The sequence below is a fragment of the Crocuta crocuta genome, unplaced genomic scaffold (genome assembly GCF_008692635.1).
Source record: "Crocuta crocuta isolate KB4526 unplaced genomic scaffold, BGI_CrCroc_1.0 scaffold30, whole genome shotgun sequence".
NCBI lineage: Eukaryota > Metazoa > Chordata > Mammalia > Carnivora > Hyaenidae > Crocuta > Crocuta crocuta.
Window position 1 is genome coordinate 1914585 of NW_027528345.1, and position 17035 is coordinate 1931619.

At 37.0% G+C, this 17035-nt stretch overlaps 2 protein-coding genes across 2 annotated transcripts in view; both read left to right on the forward strand.

Annotated features, from left to right (window-relative positions):
- LRRK2 (leucine rich repeat kinase 2) overlaps positions 1 to 2039 on the forward strand; it is a 144963-nt gene extending 142924 nt beyond the window's left edge. Inside the window, exons 52-53 of the mRNA XM_077753653.1 lie at positions 747 to 818; positions 1397 to 2039. Of these exons, the coding sequence (XP_077609779.1) occupies positions 747 to 818; positions 1397 to 1518 (194 nt within the window). The 3' untranslated portion in view covers positions 1519 to 2039. The remainder of the gene's footprint in view (positions 1 to 746; positions 819 to 1396) is intronic.
- Positions 2040 to 13592: 11553 nt separating this feature from the next.
- LOC144222944 (mucin-19-like) overlaps positions 13593 to 17035 on the forward strand; it is a 73736-nt gene continuing 70293 nt past the window's right edge. Inside the window, exons 1-2 of the mRNA XM_077753654.1 lie at positions 13593 to 13683; positions 14030 to 14104. Of these exons, the coding sequence (XP_077609780.1) occupies positions 13593 to 13683; positions 14030 to 14104 (166 nt within the window). The remainder of the gene's footprint in view (positions 13684 to 14029; positions 14105 to 17035) is intronic.

Genomic DNA, 17035 nt, shown 5'->3' on the forward strand with positions numbered 1-17035 from the left:
CCCAGTGCTTTCTTATCTAGAGAATGTTCAGTCCCCCTGGAATACCATGCTTCACACTGCCTCAAGGGTTTTCATTGAAGGTGCACTAAATTAACTCTTTTTTCAAAATGCTAGCTCATATGTCAAAACCTCTGAGAAAAGAACACTGATTAGGTCAAACTTCCCTCTTTGGAGCTCTCATAACATCTCCCTTGTGTAGCATCGATCTCCTGGTCATGATTTGTTTTTTCCTTAATACCAATCTCCTCACTAGAATGTAATAAACTCCAGGAAGGTTGCATGGGTCTGCATATGTTATATGTTTGTTTACTCCTTTACTCCCAGGGCCTCACCTCCTATATAAAAGTCTTCTGACAAATATATGTTGAGTAAATTAGTGAATGACTTGGTTCTGTGACAGAGTATCAGCATATCATCCGTCCAATTCTGTATCCAAATGCTTCGCATTTGACCAGTGCCAAAGCACTTTCACACACATTATCTCATTTAATATTATAACTCTGGGTGTATAAATATTAAACCCATTTTTCAAAGAGTAAATTATTTTCTCAGATTAACACAATTAATAAAAATGATAGCAAGGAATAGGCCACAAATTTTCTAACATTAAATAATTGCTGGTCTTGGAGCATTTTCATTCAGTATAATTGAAGTGTCTCCTATCAGAATTATAAAGTAATTTCTAATGACTTTTTAAAGTTCATCTTACTACGTTGTTTTAACAGAAGACTCTTTTTTATTTAAAGGAAGCCTTAGAAATGTCATGCTGGTTTTGGGGTATATTCGGAATAGTACAGAAGGCACACAACACCAAAAAGGTAATGTTTAATAGGATACTGTATTCCAAACACAGTACAAGGACGTTGATGATTATAACATGCTATATGTTTTATACATTGATAATAAATATAACGTATACTAAAATACTTCAACCATTTTTAGTTGGTAGCTTCGTTCTAGTGTAAATAATTTAAAACTAAATCTTCAAAATTAAGGTTTAGCAATTTAGCAGTATTATGTATTTTTTCAGATGAAGTAGAAATATCAACCACTATAAAATGAGAACTAGCTCAGATTTAAACTAAACATGGTTATTTATTCCTTACAACTTACCTGTATCCCCATGAGGTCTGATTTTGAACACTGTTTAAAAAAACTATTTCTTAGGTTATTAAATGTCCACACTCTTTTTGAAATGTAGTAGTTTCTGTAATATGCTTTAAACATTTTCCCAATGTATTTTCTTATAAATGGCAGTGATTTAGTAAATTATTTCTAGCTGTATTTATATATACGTTTGTATAAGATAACTAAATATAAATGAATAAATTTGAAATAAAATAAAAAGGCCTTATTGGAGATCTTTGAAACATGATTTCCTTTTTTTCCTTTGTAGAGATACAATCTTGTTTGTCTGTTTGGGACATCAATCTTCCGCATGAAGTGCAAAATTTAGAAAAACATATTGAAGTGAGAAAAGAATTAGCTGAAAAAATGAGAAGAATATCTGTTGAATAAGAGGGATGTTGGAGACCTTTGCCTTTGTATGGGAAAATTATTCTTCTGTAAATATTTCTTTAAAAATGTTTACCTATGAAAAGGGCACTTCCACTTTTTGAAAAAGCTCATGTGTATATGAAGGAATGTTTATATATTTTATTTTAAATATAAATATGTGTAAAAATAATTATCAGTGGAAATATTTTAAAGAATTATTTAAAATATGACATTATATTTCATACATACCCTAATTAATTTTGTGGATTAACTAATGAAATCTAAAAAGTACATAATTGCAGGACTCATGCCAAAATTTACAAAGTGATTAATTTTTTTATCCATAATGGAAGTAAACTTTATTTAAAATTCTGCGCTTAAACAGGACTGCTGTTTGATTATTTTCTATGTATTTTGAAAGTGGAGTAATAATATTAGGACCGGTTCACATGTAATACATTCCTTCTTAGACTGCTTTTAAATGCATTTCTCATACAGGCTTGTAAACAGTGAATTTTCACCAATAAAGGCCTTCATTGGGACATGTGTCCTCTTTCTTGCTGATGTGGACAATGTATTTCATGCATCTTCCATCCTTTTAAAAGAAAATGTCATGGAGAGTGCTGATGAGGAAATATATTGTTCCCATACCCAGGAAAGACACAGTCACTTTCTCTTTTCCTGGTGTGCAATTCTATCTTTGAATGTGGATTCCGTGGAATGTGTATACTTGGTGGAAATACCGTGCTCTGTCTTCAAGTGATATTTTTTATGTTTTAATATGGATTCTCAGTGGTGAGCCAGACTGCTGGTTACTTGTCTCTAATCTCCGCTCTACCATCTCTACCCATCTTCTTCCTAAATTTGTGATTCTGCAAATCCTGCATCATTCAGGAAGGAACCTATTTCCAGAATTACAGAATTCCACAAATCCCATCGAGATCGTGGGGGCAAGTTTGTAACACTCTTTATTTTGATGAAGAAGAAAGGAGTTTCAGGTTATGATGGGGAAAAATACCTGCTAACCCAGTCTTCTAAATTATACCTAAATTGTTTAAATATCTTCCCACGGTAGGAGTGTCAGGGTCAAGTATCTAGGTAACAAACAATTTAAGTGTCATTTCTGTCTTAAGGAAAAACTTTTTTCAGTAAATCCATTGGGCCTAGAGAGTCGTCATGATTTCAAACAATTCCCTATGGCAGGAGAGCTAGTCCATTCAATATTCTCAGAACTCACTGGTGGTGTATTATAGGATGATTTTTAAAATAATGGATGAGTTTGTTCCTGTGATATTTCTCATTGTTACTTTGTATTTATTGTAATTTTTTACAAAGATAATTATGAATATGTAAATGAGCATTGTATTTAAATGGAATAATAAACATTCTTAAAAGCAGGTTTAAGAATTTTAAAACTTTGTGATAATGTTTTATTTGTCACACATAGGTCTGTAATCTAATATGAAATTTTATATTAACCTGTGTATGGGACATATAAAAAATGCTAACTAAACTTCTCTTGAGGATTTATTCAGTTGCCTGTAGTAAATGAGGCTCACTCATTTTAGTTCTGGAATGTTTCATTAGTTAACTTGTATTTTACAAGGAAATGAAACACTTTAACTCTTTTGTAACAACATACCCATCAGATAAAACCATCTAATAATATTAAAACATATATTGCATAACAACTGTACATAGTGTAAAAGCATATCCACCAAAAAGAACAATAGTCAAATGTTTCCGTCTTGATTTAAAAGGATGTGGCTTAAGTGTCTGTTCACTTAGTGATATGCTGTCAGAGGAAAAGTCAACAGTTGAAAGAACAATAGCATCAGTATGGGCAAGACAGTTTATTTTTTTAAACTAACATTTGTACCAGAAGCAAATACAGAAAATGTTAAACAGCACTCGTTTGGACTATGGGACAAGAAGTTCCTTACTTTCATGTATGTTATGATCTGAAATTATATTGGAAAGCTGAGTGTCTGGAAATTAGAAAATTACTCTTATAAGGGAAGTTTCACACCAAGAAAAACAAAAGTACCATTAAATTTTTGAATAAATATTATTTAAATTAATATAATTTTTCAATGTACATAGTGCTTAGCATCAGATATTGACAATAGACAATTTTTCATAGTAAATTACCACCTCCAATTTAACTTCTCAAAATCATTTATAGTAGTAGTTAGCAGGCAGAAGAAATTGGTAATATTAGAACAGATTTTTTTAATGTTTATTTGTTTATTTTGAAAGAGACAGAGAAAGCACATAGTTGGAGAGAGACAGAAAAGGAGAAGGAGACAGAGAATCCCAAGCAGGTTCCACACAGGAACCCCGCAGTGTGGGGCTTGAACTCATGCACCATGAGATCATGACCTGAGCTGAAACCCAGAGTTGGATGTTTAACTGAGCCATCCAGGCACCCCAGAACAGATTTTCAAATAATGATTTTTTAAGAGAGTAAAGAAATTTTGTCAGAGTTCTGAGCAGGACATAATATTGGCATTGATACAGCTATAGCATCAACTTTCCTGAATAAAATTCTAAGAATTTGGACACTGGCCTTCTCTTGATAAAGAGGTCCATAGTAAGCCGTATTCCAGACAAAAGTCTTATTATCTGTGTCTTCTCTCTGCATTAGTATCACTGAAATACCTTCTTGTGCTCTACCTAGAGCCCTGTTTTTAAACATCACCCTATCATTTGTCCTGCACAATTGCTCCCGGTTTTTATATCAATTCCTTCTTTCCAGCTTTCTTTTATTTCTTAACATTCATGGCTATATTTTCATTCTCATTGTGCCTTCATAGTTACACATTCTTCTCTACCCACTTCAGTTAGCCTTTCATTCTATAAACTGTCTCTAAATGATCATCACATAATGCCTTCATCGCCACACTCATTTGCTTTATTCAGTCCAGATGGATCCTCATAGACTATTCCCCTACTTGCGATTCCCCTTATCATCTCCTTCTTTCAAGCCTCTCTGTCTCAGTCTCTCCCTTTCTATTGTTTTGGAATATGGATGTTTTCCAGAGCCTTTTCCCCCAATATGTTCTCTGCCATCTTATACTTTCCCCCATTTTGAAATGATGGTGTTATGAGCTGAATTGTGTCCCCTCAAAAATTCACATGTTGAAGTCCTCATATATAGCACCTCAAAATGTAGACATATTCGGAGATAGGGTCTTTAAAGAGTCAATGAAAACAAAATGAGGTCATTGAGGTAGACCCTAACTCACTATGACTTGTGTTCTTATAAGAGGAAATTTGAACACAGACACATACACAGGAAAGATGGTCAAAGATGCGGGGAGAAGATGACTATTTGCAAGCCAGATCTCCTCCGTCATACTTTGTTTCCTGCACCCTGGAGACATTTTCTCGTTTGTTTCTATCTCAGGTTTTATGTTTCACTATTCACATGTTTAAAGTTTTAGCTGGTCTCCTGCTCTGAGATGATCCTGAATCTTCTCTCTCATGTTGTTTTATTTCTTGTAGGCTTTGTTTATTTGGGCTGTATACTGTTTCTTGTCTTTAAAAACTTATTTATATTAACTGACTGATAGAATAAGTGTATATTCCTTCAGAGAAAATGCCAGTTTTTTTCCTCCAGGTGCCTAAACACTACCAGTGGAACTACTTTTGATAACAAATCTTCTAATGCTTTTTGGAAACACAGGCGATGTAAATCTGGTCTATAAATCTATTATGACTTCAGAGTTACAATGTCTCTGATTCTTTTATCACCACCTTGCTATGCTCAACATCAACACAATTTGACTTGAAGGGAGGGGCTGTAAAAGTGTGGGGTGACTGGGATCTGGTTTACCTTCGTTCTGAGCGTTTACTTCTTTGGGGTTGCAGTGTTGTGGAATGAATCTGTAATTGGACTCCCATGTTTGGTAGATCCCCATTTATGTCTTCTGTCCCATATCCTCCAGAAGTCCTACAAAACCTCTTCCCAATCTTCCCAGGATCAACAGATGCATTCAAAGCAATTGGTTATTGATATATGTGTTTAATGGCTTTACAAATATATCGGGGTTTGAGTTATCTCCCACAGATACTGCTCGATGCCACCTGTACTGAAGGCCACATTTCCCCACTTGCTGGGAAGTTTGTCAACTTGTCTTACATCCTTTCCTACAGATTCCTCTGGTGAAAGTGTCATCATACTCAGGTTAAATTGCGCTCTCCAGGTATCCCATATCCAAAACCCGGTCTATGTGAGTACAAAGTTCTCCATGCAGTTAACCGAGGTCCTCTCATGTCTGGGGCACCACCTTACTTCTTCTCCCCATCTTGCTTCCTTTCTACCTATACCCCCACCTATGTGTGGACCCATAAAGTACTCCCTGATAAGCCTCCTGCACATATCTCTGTATCAGAATTGGCTTGCCAACCTATGACACAGTTTTGCGATTGATTTTTATCTTAATTACATTCTGGTGAGAGAATACACTTGTATAATCTCAGCCCTTTAAAATTAAATGATTAAATTAATGGCTTGTGAGCCAGTTAATGGTAAGTTTTTAAAAATGTTCCTTGTGTGGTTGAAAAAAATACATATGGTAAAGACATTGGTTGCAATATTCTTATTTCCATCGTGTCAGAATTGTCCATTGTGCTATTCAAACTTCTGTCCTCACGGATTTGTGCTTCTGTGTAGTTGCTCTATCAATTACTGAGAAAAGGAGAAAAGTATGTTAAAATTTCTCACTCTTAAATGCCTAGTTACTTTGTGCAGTTTTGCTAACTTTTGCTTTATATATTTGAAAATATGTGATTATATAAATTCAAATGCATACTTGCATATATATTTAAAATGTTTATTTTAGAGAGAGAGAGAGAGAGAGAACATGGGGGAGGGGCAGAGAGAGAGAGGGTAAGACAGAATCTGAAGCAGCTTCTAGGCTCCAGGCTCAGAGCTGTCAGCACAGATCCTGATGCAGGACTTGAACCCACTAACCACAAGATCATGACCTGAGCTGAAGCTAGGCACTTAATCAACTGAGCCACCCAGGCGCCCCTATTTTGCATATATATTTAAAAGTTACATCTTCATAATGAATTAAACACTTTACACTATGAAGTGATCCCCTTTACTTCTAGTAATATTTGCCTTAGTGTCTAGTTCGTCTATATATATATATAGCTGCTTGGCTTCATTTTGGTTATTATTTGTGTGGGTGAATGTGTATTTCTATTATTTTATTTTCAACATTTATGTATCTTTAAAATTTAGTTGTATTTCATAGCATACAGATGGATTTTTATTTTTTTATCAAGTCTGAAAATCATAATTGATCAAGTTTACTTACATTTAATGTAAAAACTGATCTATTTGATTGTATACCTATATTATATTTTTTATGTCTTATATTTTCTCTGTTTCTACTTCAGTCATTTCTTGCCTTTATTTGGGTTGGAAAATATTTTATAATTTCTTTTTTCTCCTCAACTAATTTGGAAATTATACATTCTGTCCTTATTCTTTCAGTGGCTACTGTAGAAAGGACAACACATACCTGTTTACCAAAATATAAATCTAAATTCCTTTGCCATCTTCCTTGCCAACTCACGGACTTCAAGACATTTCTCACGTAATCAATAGTTTGAGTGGTATTGCTTTTAATACTATAGATGATGTGAATTTGGATTGCAGCCCTGGGAGGGAGAACTCATGGGAAGGCTCAGGACATTGCTGTCCTCCCCAGTGGGAGAGGGTGGGCTGGTTCTATGCTTGCTTCCCACTTATATAGACATGTATCCATTCAGTGTCCCCGCCTAATGGAAACAGCTGTCTATTTGAGTCCTAAGTGTGAGGTGTGTTGGCATATATCCTCTGGCCTCCAATCCACTCGAAGCTGAGGCAACTGCAGCTCACGTTCCCTAGGATCAGCAAAAGCTCCCCCAGGAAGGGGGGCAGCTTTTGTGCTCTGCTTACATCACCGTGTTCCTACCCTCACTTTGACTTTGGCCAGATAATTCTATACCATTGTGTCAGATCTTTCTTTTTATCTAAGCTTTTTAGTTTTCAACAGGTAGACTCCTCCAAATCATTGCCATATTACTGGACATGAAACCAAGGTCAATTCATTTTCATATTATTTTAATTCCCACAAAATAATTTTCTCCTAGCTGTCATTGAGTAAAGGCAGAACAAATATTCAACGTGTTAGTTTGATGGGATACCAAGTTACTACCAATGTGTTTGATGGGATACCAAGTTACTACTTTCTCAGCTACTGATACCTGTGATATGATCCACAGACCACAGTCTGTCACTTAAGCAACTGAACAGAATGAATAATCAGAATATTGGCTCCATCTACCAGCTGCAAACTTCAAACCTCACCTTCCTTCCATCAACAAATGTAAAGCGGCTAAAAGTTCTTTTACATTTGGGGATAAGGAGGATCCAAGAAGAATATGCTCCTCACAGCGTTATGTGATAGTATTTTTTTACTCTTTTACATATGAGGACATTGACACAAAAGAGAGATTGAGCAGGACAGCTGGTATAACCATAAGCCCAGATCCCAAGCTCACTTCCCCAGTTTCTTTAATTCTGTTGCACAGAAGGAAAACAAAATTAATTCTTCTGTCTATATAGACTTATAAGGGAGATTTTACCAAAGGTTTTTGACACACAGGCCTTCAACTAATGATTACAGATTTAAACAATATTTCCTCAACTTTTCCATAATATGCAATTATATTATAAAAATCTCCTTCAGTGTTTCAAATTGTCAATTTTCTTTCTCCCTATTTACATTACCTTGAAAGTATAAAAATTATTTGAAGAAACAATTGGATAACTTATATTATGATGTTTAAAAAATAAGTCAACACCTGAAAAACCACTTTCTTTAATATAAAGTGAATAACCCAAAAGGAGGTTGTAAAAAGTAAAATGTCATGATTCAAAGGATGAAGTGCTCCTTATTTCTCTGTAATTGACACACACTAATCATTTTTATGGGAACACCAAAGTGTATAAAATAATTGAGAGCATTTAATGAAAATGTGATTGAGTTGACTTAAAAACTTAACATAATAATTCACTTACAATATTATTACATATTGCTACCACTTATGTTTACTTTTGAAATAAAAATGTATCAATGAAGACATTCGATTTTATGTAGCTAAAATTTGTATTTATCTTTGAAATAAAATCCCTCTTGCTAAATATAGTCCCAGCCTTATTCCAGCATGCTTGACATGAAATTGAAATGATCTCATTTATTTCATAATTCCCTACTGCAAGAAGAAAGAACTGTCTAGAAATTACCAGCAATCCATAAGGTTTTGAATGCCAAATTTAATTTCCCATATGTGATTATGTGCCACAGACACTGTGCCTCATTTATGTAGCTCAGACATAGTAGATACGCAACACATGAATAGTAAACTCCATATTGTATGAGGAAATCAGAGGGATGTTATTGTAACGTCTAAAAGTTACAGAGAAAAACCAATTCTGTGCTAAAGCAGAATTTTCATCAGATATCCTTAACCTCAGTGTTCTCTTCTGTCAACCCTACACTGCTTGAAACAACACAAAGACCAATCTGACTCCCTTCTGCTGCACGAAACGTTATCCAAGCAGCTGCAGGCAATTCAAGGGAGGAGAGACCATCATAAATGTTATCAATTGCACTGATCAACATACCAGCAGATTAAGTACGTTTGTAGTTAAAATCATGGATAGAGTTGCACTTAATGTGTTTATTTCAGGAACTGCAGACAAAGAATAAAAAACCTATGCGGCCCCTTGCAACTCCACTTTCATTTTGCTAAGAGGAAATCTCCTTGCTGTTACAAGCTGACATGGAACAACACCAGTGTAGGACAGAAAAACCTTGAATGGGCCTACTTCAAAATTAGCCTTCTGTGTGTGTGATCCTCCCAGATTCTCCACTCTCTGGCTAGGTGGACACATTCTCAACTTTCCCATAATAGGCCTTTTTTTTAATGTTTTTATATAAATTCCAGTTAGTTAACATGAAGAAACTAATATTAGTTTCAGGTGTGCCATTTAGTGATTCAACACTTAACACCGGATGTTCATCACAAGTGCACACCTTAACCCCCATCACCTTTTTAACCCATCCCCCCCACCCATCTCCCCTCTGGTAACCATGAATTTCTTCTCGATAGTTAAGAGTCTGTGTCTTGGTTTCTCTCTCCTTTTTTCTATGATCATTTGTTTTGTCTCATAATCCTTTTAACATAGCATTTAACACACCAGTTTGTATTTTCATAAATAAAAGTGAATAATAACAACCTCCTCACAGTGATATTCAAATGGATAAATGTGGTAAAGCTTGACCACAGTGACACAAATAAGGCAGTCCGTGAAATCTGGTTTTCTGGACCCTGTTGCTATGGGACAGTGGATTCTCTGGAGGCCAAACAGCAGCCGCCATGACCCAGATGCTGATACCTGCTTCCCTATCCCCACTCTGTGCCTTAGGCTAAGACTCCCCCAGGCAGAGACTTCCTAGTAAACCTGGAAACCAAGGGAAGGGAGAGGAGAGCACAGAGGGAGAACCATATCTCTGCTCACTACTCAATGCATTCAGACTACAGGCCTGGCTCCCACTTGAAAGCTAAGGTACTCAGAATACTCCAAATACCTTCAAGAATCGGAAGAACCAAGTACCTGTGTACTTTCAAGTAGTCAGATTCTGAATTGTTATTGGAAACAATGGCACCAAGACTGGGAACCTGGCCAAATGGAGAATGAGGACTTCAATTTCCCCTGAGGTGGCAGAGTGTAAGAATTTACTATATTGCTGATGAGTGTCCATGAAGAGCATTGGGTTTCCCAAGTTAGGTGTCTGCGAGAGAGGGAGTCACAGGCTCCCTGAAACAGGCTCCAGGCTCTGAGCTAGCTGTCAGCACAGAGCCGAAGGGCTCCCTTTTTAAACATAAACTTTCCCCCCAAAATATTTTCTATTAAGATAAATGCTTATGTCTTTATAATGGTAAGTAGCTTATTTGGGGTTCTAACCAGGAAGAACTTAAAATGACTGTCAAATTTTTTTATAAATTGTTCTAAAGTCTTCTTTTGTTTCAGGAGTCAAGAGTGAACAATTCCATTTAAGAAAATTTATGAGAATTTTAAAATGGAATATATCAGGCCTATCAAATTTTACCCTGAGATCCTAGAAACTATATGTGCTACAGGCAACTGAATAAATGCTCAAGAGAAAAGTTTAGTCTTTTTAAGAACCCTCTTCAACATTTGCCAAGTTGGTAGTTTAATTCATTTTAAAAATGTTCTTTTATAGTAATTATCAATCATGGATACTTTAAAATTATAGAAGGCAAAAAAGAAAACCTGCAGTGTGGTCCTAAAAGGAGAGGCTAGGGGAAGACAGAGGTGCTAGAATCCAGCAAATATGGTCTGTAGCTGTCAGTGCAGATCCCAGAGGATCCTCTGTTCCCCTCTCTGCCCCACCCCAGCGTGCACATTCTCAAAAATAAATAAAACTGGGGCACCTGGGTGGCTCCGTCGGTTAAGCGTCTGACTTCAGCTCAAGTCATGATCTCAGTGTCTGTGGGTTTTAGCCCTGTGACAGGCCCTGTGCTGACAGCTCAGAGCCTGAAGCCTGCTTCAGATTCTGTGTCTCCCTCTCTCTCTGCCCCTCCCCAGCTCGCTCACTCGCTCTCTCTCTCTCTCAAAAATAAATAAACATAAGAAAACATTTTTTAAAAAAACATTAAAGAAAAAAACTTATGGAAAGGCAACTAATATGAATGTAGTAAGTATATTGGCATTTTATTGTCTTTTTGACTTCTAAGCACACGGTTTTGGGAATGCAGACAACGCTGACTCCATCTCATTCATGCCAACTCAATGACCTTCCTGGGGCTGTGTTCCAGCCCCTTGGAGGTTAATGTGTACCCTGACCGGAATACGGGAAGGCTTGTTTGAGCTTCCCTAAGGTGGCGCACAGAAAACACCACTTTAGATAACGAATAGAGATGGCGGGTGCGCAGAAGTTCCCAGTTTAGATAACTACCCTTTGACTTCATCACAATGCCCCCTTGCTCTGTAAAAACTGGGGATTAAGGTCCAGACTGGGCTGAGAATAGCTGCACAATGCTGGGATTGTTCGCTTCTCCTTCAGTAAGTTACCCTGGCTGACTCTGTCAATATTTTGAAGTGGCTTGCTTCCATTTTCCTCTCAAAGTAGTTTCTCAGTGTGGAAGATACTGAACTGTCCCTCCTCCACCTTCTAACAACTATAAACCCAATTTCTTCTGTAGTTATTAATGTTATGGTGAAAAAGATCTAGGACTTTACTAATAGGCAACTGAGCAGGTGAAATGAAACAAAACACTCCTATTAGGGCATTTTCCCCTTTTAATAATTGAGGGTCACTCTGGACTAGAAGTATCAATGGTGGAAACTTTTCCTAACCATCAGTATTTCCCCCGTGTTACTGTCGTGTGTCTAAATATATTATAGCGAATTAAATCTCTTTATAAAGAGCTTCAATACTAAAATGTGTATATCGTTATTATTATTGCCATTATTAACTTAATGTAATCTTTATTTTTGACCACAGTAAGTTGTTCATTAAATCGCGTATTCAATATTTAGTGAGTACCTAACAAGTTCCAGGCTCTTTTCTAGGCACTGGGACTTAGTAGCGAACAAAACACATAAAAATCCTGCCCTAATTGAATTTAAATTTTAGGCCAAGCCTGGGTGACTCAGTTGGTTAAGTGTTTGACTTCAGCTCAGGTCATGATCCTGCGGTTTGTGGGTTCTAGCCCCAACCTGGGCTCTTGCTGACAGTTCAGAGCCTGTAGCCTGCTTTGGTTTCTGTGTCTCCCTCTCTCTTTGCCCCTCACCCCACTCGCTGTCTCTCTCTGTCTCTCTCTTTCTCTTGTGTGTGCGTGCTCAAAAATAAATAAACATTTAAAAAATTCTAGTTCTAAGGAAAGACAAGAATTAAATGAATTAAGTAGAGTAATTAAAAATATACATCAGATGGTGGTAAAAGCTGTGGAAAAAATAGAACAGAGAGTAGGGGACAGGTCATGATTTCATGGTGGGAAGATTGAGCCTCTCATTGGGGTCCTTGCTGGGTGTGGAAGCTACTTAAGATTCTCTCTTTCTCCCTCTTCCTCTGCTCCTCTCTCTCTCTCTCTCTCTCTCTCTCTCATTCACAGAAAAAGAAAGAAAGAAGGAAAGAAGGAAAAGAAACTAGAAGGAAGAAGTGGGGTGAGGTTTGCATTCAGAGAAGGTGTCCATGTGAAGGTGGTTTTTGAACAAAGACCTAAATGAAGTAAGGAAGTGATAATCTAGGGGAGGAATTAGCAATCGCATAAACATATAAATGACTTAGAAATTTAAAAGAGCTTTCATTTGTTTTGAAATTAAAATATTTAGTTTTAATGGTATAAAGCATTGATGGTGCCAAAGAATGATGTAACTATCTTTTTGGACATCTGTTTGAAACATATGCAAACTATCCATATTTAAAAACTTTTATATATGGATAGGCTTTAACTCACTAAGGCTAAAGTTTAATCATAACCCTGACAAAGGTTATTTTGGAGGAAAGATAATGACAGCATGTAGAAGTGGATCCTAGCTATTTGCAAAGTATGTCATTAAAATGCAAGTCTTAATGAGGTGAAAGACAACATTCTGTGGATACCTGAGGAGAGAGTATTCCAGGGAGCAGAGACAGCAAGGGCAGACACTCCAAGCTGGGACTGTCTAGCAAGCAACAGTGATGGCATGGAGGCTCTGAGAGAGTGAGAGCAAGCAGGCAGGAGGTGAGATCAGAGTTGGGGCTGAAGGATTAGGGCTGTGCAGCCTTATTTAAGGTTCTGGTTTTATTTGGTGAAATGGGGGGGGTCCCACAGGGTTTTGAGCGGAAGAATGCATAGTACGAGTCAGTCTGCATAGGACCGCGCTGGCTGATGTTTTGAGATTATAAAAGGGAGAGGAGCTGAGTGGTATGTAAATCCGTAGAACTTGGGTGCAATCACCGAGGGAATGAAAGTGTCTAGAGAAAAAAGAAGAGATCCAAAATTGAATATCTCAAGACCTCATGTTCAGAGGTCCTGGAAATGAGGAGGATTCGCCAGAGGAGAATGAGAGGGAGCAGCAGATGAAGAAGGAAAATGCTGGAAACTGCAGAAGTCAGCGTGTTCTAAGAAGGAAGAATTGATCAACCATGTGTCAAATGTTGAAAGGTGAATAAAATGAAGACTGACCACTCACCATTGGATTCACAAAAGATTACCTGTGCCGTTGATTTTGTGCTGTAATGGAGTGATAACTTAGAGTCATGGAAGAATGAGAAATCATGAACAGGAGTCAATGAACACCCAATAACTCCTGTGAAGCTGAACAATTAAGGGGAGAAGGGAAACGGGAAGAGAGCAGGGAGGGAAGTGAACTCAATAGCTTTTTAAAAAAATAGCTTCATTGAGATATAATTCAGATACCATAAAGCTAATTTTTTGTTATATTTATTTTTCTTAGAACAAATAACAGCAAGTATTTATACTGTTGGAATTAATCCAAAAGAGGAAAGAAACCTTAGGGATGTGGACAGAGGTGAGCAAATTATTGGCATTAATGTTCTTGGATGGAATCCAGTGTGTAAATGGGAGCATTGACCTTCCATGGTAACACAGAGACTTCTTGTGTGTTAACAAGAATGTGATAGCTCATATTTGCCCAGTAAAATTGAAGTAGGGTCATTAATTGAGAAGGAGGATGGAAAGGAGGCATTGGATATTGGAGAAGAGAAGAGAAAACAGACTCGAAAATATAATTGCCTGACTATCTTAAGGGCCCAGTTGGGGTAATAGATTTAAGAGAGACAAATTAGCATGACTGTATTTTTATCCTGTCACATTCATCTGCCTGGTTTAGATAGGGGAAAGAAATGAGTTTAATTTAAACCATGGTTGGGGCTTTGCCAATAAAGCAAGCACAGGGGCTCAGGGTGGAGAGGCTCAAGGGAATTAAGGGCACATGCTAGGGAATGATGATAAGAACTCACTGCAGAATGTGAGCCAAGTAAGAGGGTACTTGAATTGTCGGGGGGAGTGAGGATTGATGAAATGAAGCAGAATCACAGACTGTAGGCCCCAGTGGAATCAGCAGATTCTTGGAATCTCACTGCTAGAACAAGGGACCTAGAAAGAGAAGTAGGTGGTAAGACATTAGAATGCTTGAAATTGCATTTGACTTTTTCATAATGCATTTTCCACTTGGAATCCCCCCTGGTTCTGAATGTCCAGGTTTTATCTGCTTTTCTCAGGTTCAACTCTTAAACTATCTTCTCCATGAAAAATTCCCTGATTCTCCCAGGCTAAAAGAAGGCCACCTTCCTTGGAGCTTTCATAGCATTTCACCTGAAGCCTGCTTATGGGAAAGTTCCCATCTTGCATGTATTCATAGTTACCCCAAAGTCTCAAAGTAACTTCATTTCATTCTGGTCTATGTATCTAGGCCCACTGTCGACATATAGCAGAACAATAATGTCATAATGACAATCTGAAAAATGGGCTCTCCAAGACCAAATCTTCACAATGAAGTCATGTATGATTAAACAACAACAACATCATAAATGGCAGTGTTCAAATGAGTCAAAAGGGCAATGTCCCCCTTTAACTATACTTTTTTTTCTGTGTTGGAGAAAAATCCTCAATATACAGTCTTTATTTGCCAAGTATTTAAAGAGTCAGATCTGGGGTTTGGAAAAACTATAAAGTCAGTGGAAGCCAGTCTTTAGCCCCTCCAACCTCTGTTACCTCCTTTTCTGCTCATGGAGTAAGCCCCCTCCACAGCCCTCCTGAGTCTTGTTTGCCCACCCTCCAAATCCCTGCCCCACGAGGAAAACTCTGCTACTGTACTGATGTCAGATTTTAAAATGCATGGCCTTCAGTAAATGCATTATCTTAAACAGGAGAATGCATTTAAAATCTTTAAACCTGTTGAATTCTGTCCCGTTTCAAAATGATAAAGGAATCAATTAGTAGACTAAGATTTGATGACGACAAGAAGCTCGTGAGTAAAAGCATTCAGTCTGTATTGGTAAAGCCCCCTGAGAATGCAGGTATCATTTATTTCCTTCAGATTAGTTGAGAACGAGTGGACAAAAGAGAAGGAAAGGGATGCTTATCCATAGTTTTCCCCTTTTCCTGGGATTTTTCTGCTTTTCTGGAGAGAGAAATTGAGAATTGTTTTCCCTTTGGTTACTGAAATCCTTTTCTTTTTTAAATTTTATTTAAGTATAGTGGACACACAATGTTATATCAGTTTAAGGTTTACAACCTAGTAATTTGACAAATTTATACGTTATGCTATGTTCCCCACAAGTGTACTGACACCATTCCTTGATGGTGATTGGGAGCAGATGAGAAAGAGATGCATCATCAAAGCTATGGAGTTGACCCTTCTATGCTTCAGGTCCACCTTTAATTGTCAGTCATCTCTACCCTGCTTAGCATGGACTAGACCACAAGATCATGACTTGAACTTCCTGCCCCTACCCCAGAATATCTACATATATAATTCATGGGTAGTATTTTCTCTTTATTTTTGTTCTAAAACATTCTTTTTCTTTTGTTCTCATTTTCATGTCTTCTAGTTATTTACATACATGATTATAAAGTTCATGCTAAACATGAAGATCATTGGACACCATGTGTCCTCATGAGGAATAAAGCTATTACAGTAACAGTAGTGCACTGTATGTCTAATTATATCTACTCCTATACTTATACCTATGTGATAATTATATACTTCTGCAAGGAAATACCTAATAATATATTGATAAGTAAAGAGTTCTTTGTTTCAAGATAGGTTAATGTTTAAAATACACTTCGTTGTTAAGGGAGAGATAATATTACAATATTTAATCACACTATTTGAGTTTCTTGAGGTATTAAGACTTTTGCAATGATTAATAGGGTACAGACAAATGTCGACCATTGGCATATTTGGTTTTTAATCCTGGGGCTTTTAGTTCCTGCCTTTGCTGTTTGCACAGGGTGGCAAGAAGGCATGGTCTGGGTTTGGCGTGAGCTGGACTTGATCCAAGAGAGACGATGTCACAGAAATAAGACACTAAACTGACTTGAAACGGATTTCAACTTTGGCATGCTATGATATTTATCTTTGCTCTATCATCACTAACTCTACCACACCTAGCCCATGACAAGAGACAGTGGTAATGGTATAAAACCTCCAGTTACAGGGTCCCTCATGGATTTGGTTCTTCAGGATGACTGGTCCCCATTTGTAGACCCCAAATCACCACCATGAAATTGATATTTTTGTATTTGGTTGTGGCCCTTTGCATCTTCTGCAAAGGTAAGAGACTAATTTAAAGAATCATTTCAACTTTGATAGACCCATTTATATGTTTGCCTAAATGTTTAGTGTTCTCTACTTCAAATATTTTTCTCTATTGGAAAACTTTCCTTTATCTCACTAGGATAGTAAGTAAGAATAGTAGGATAATAAGAAAACTAG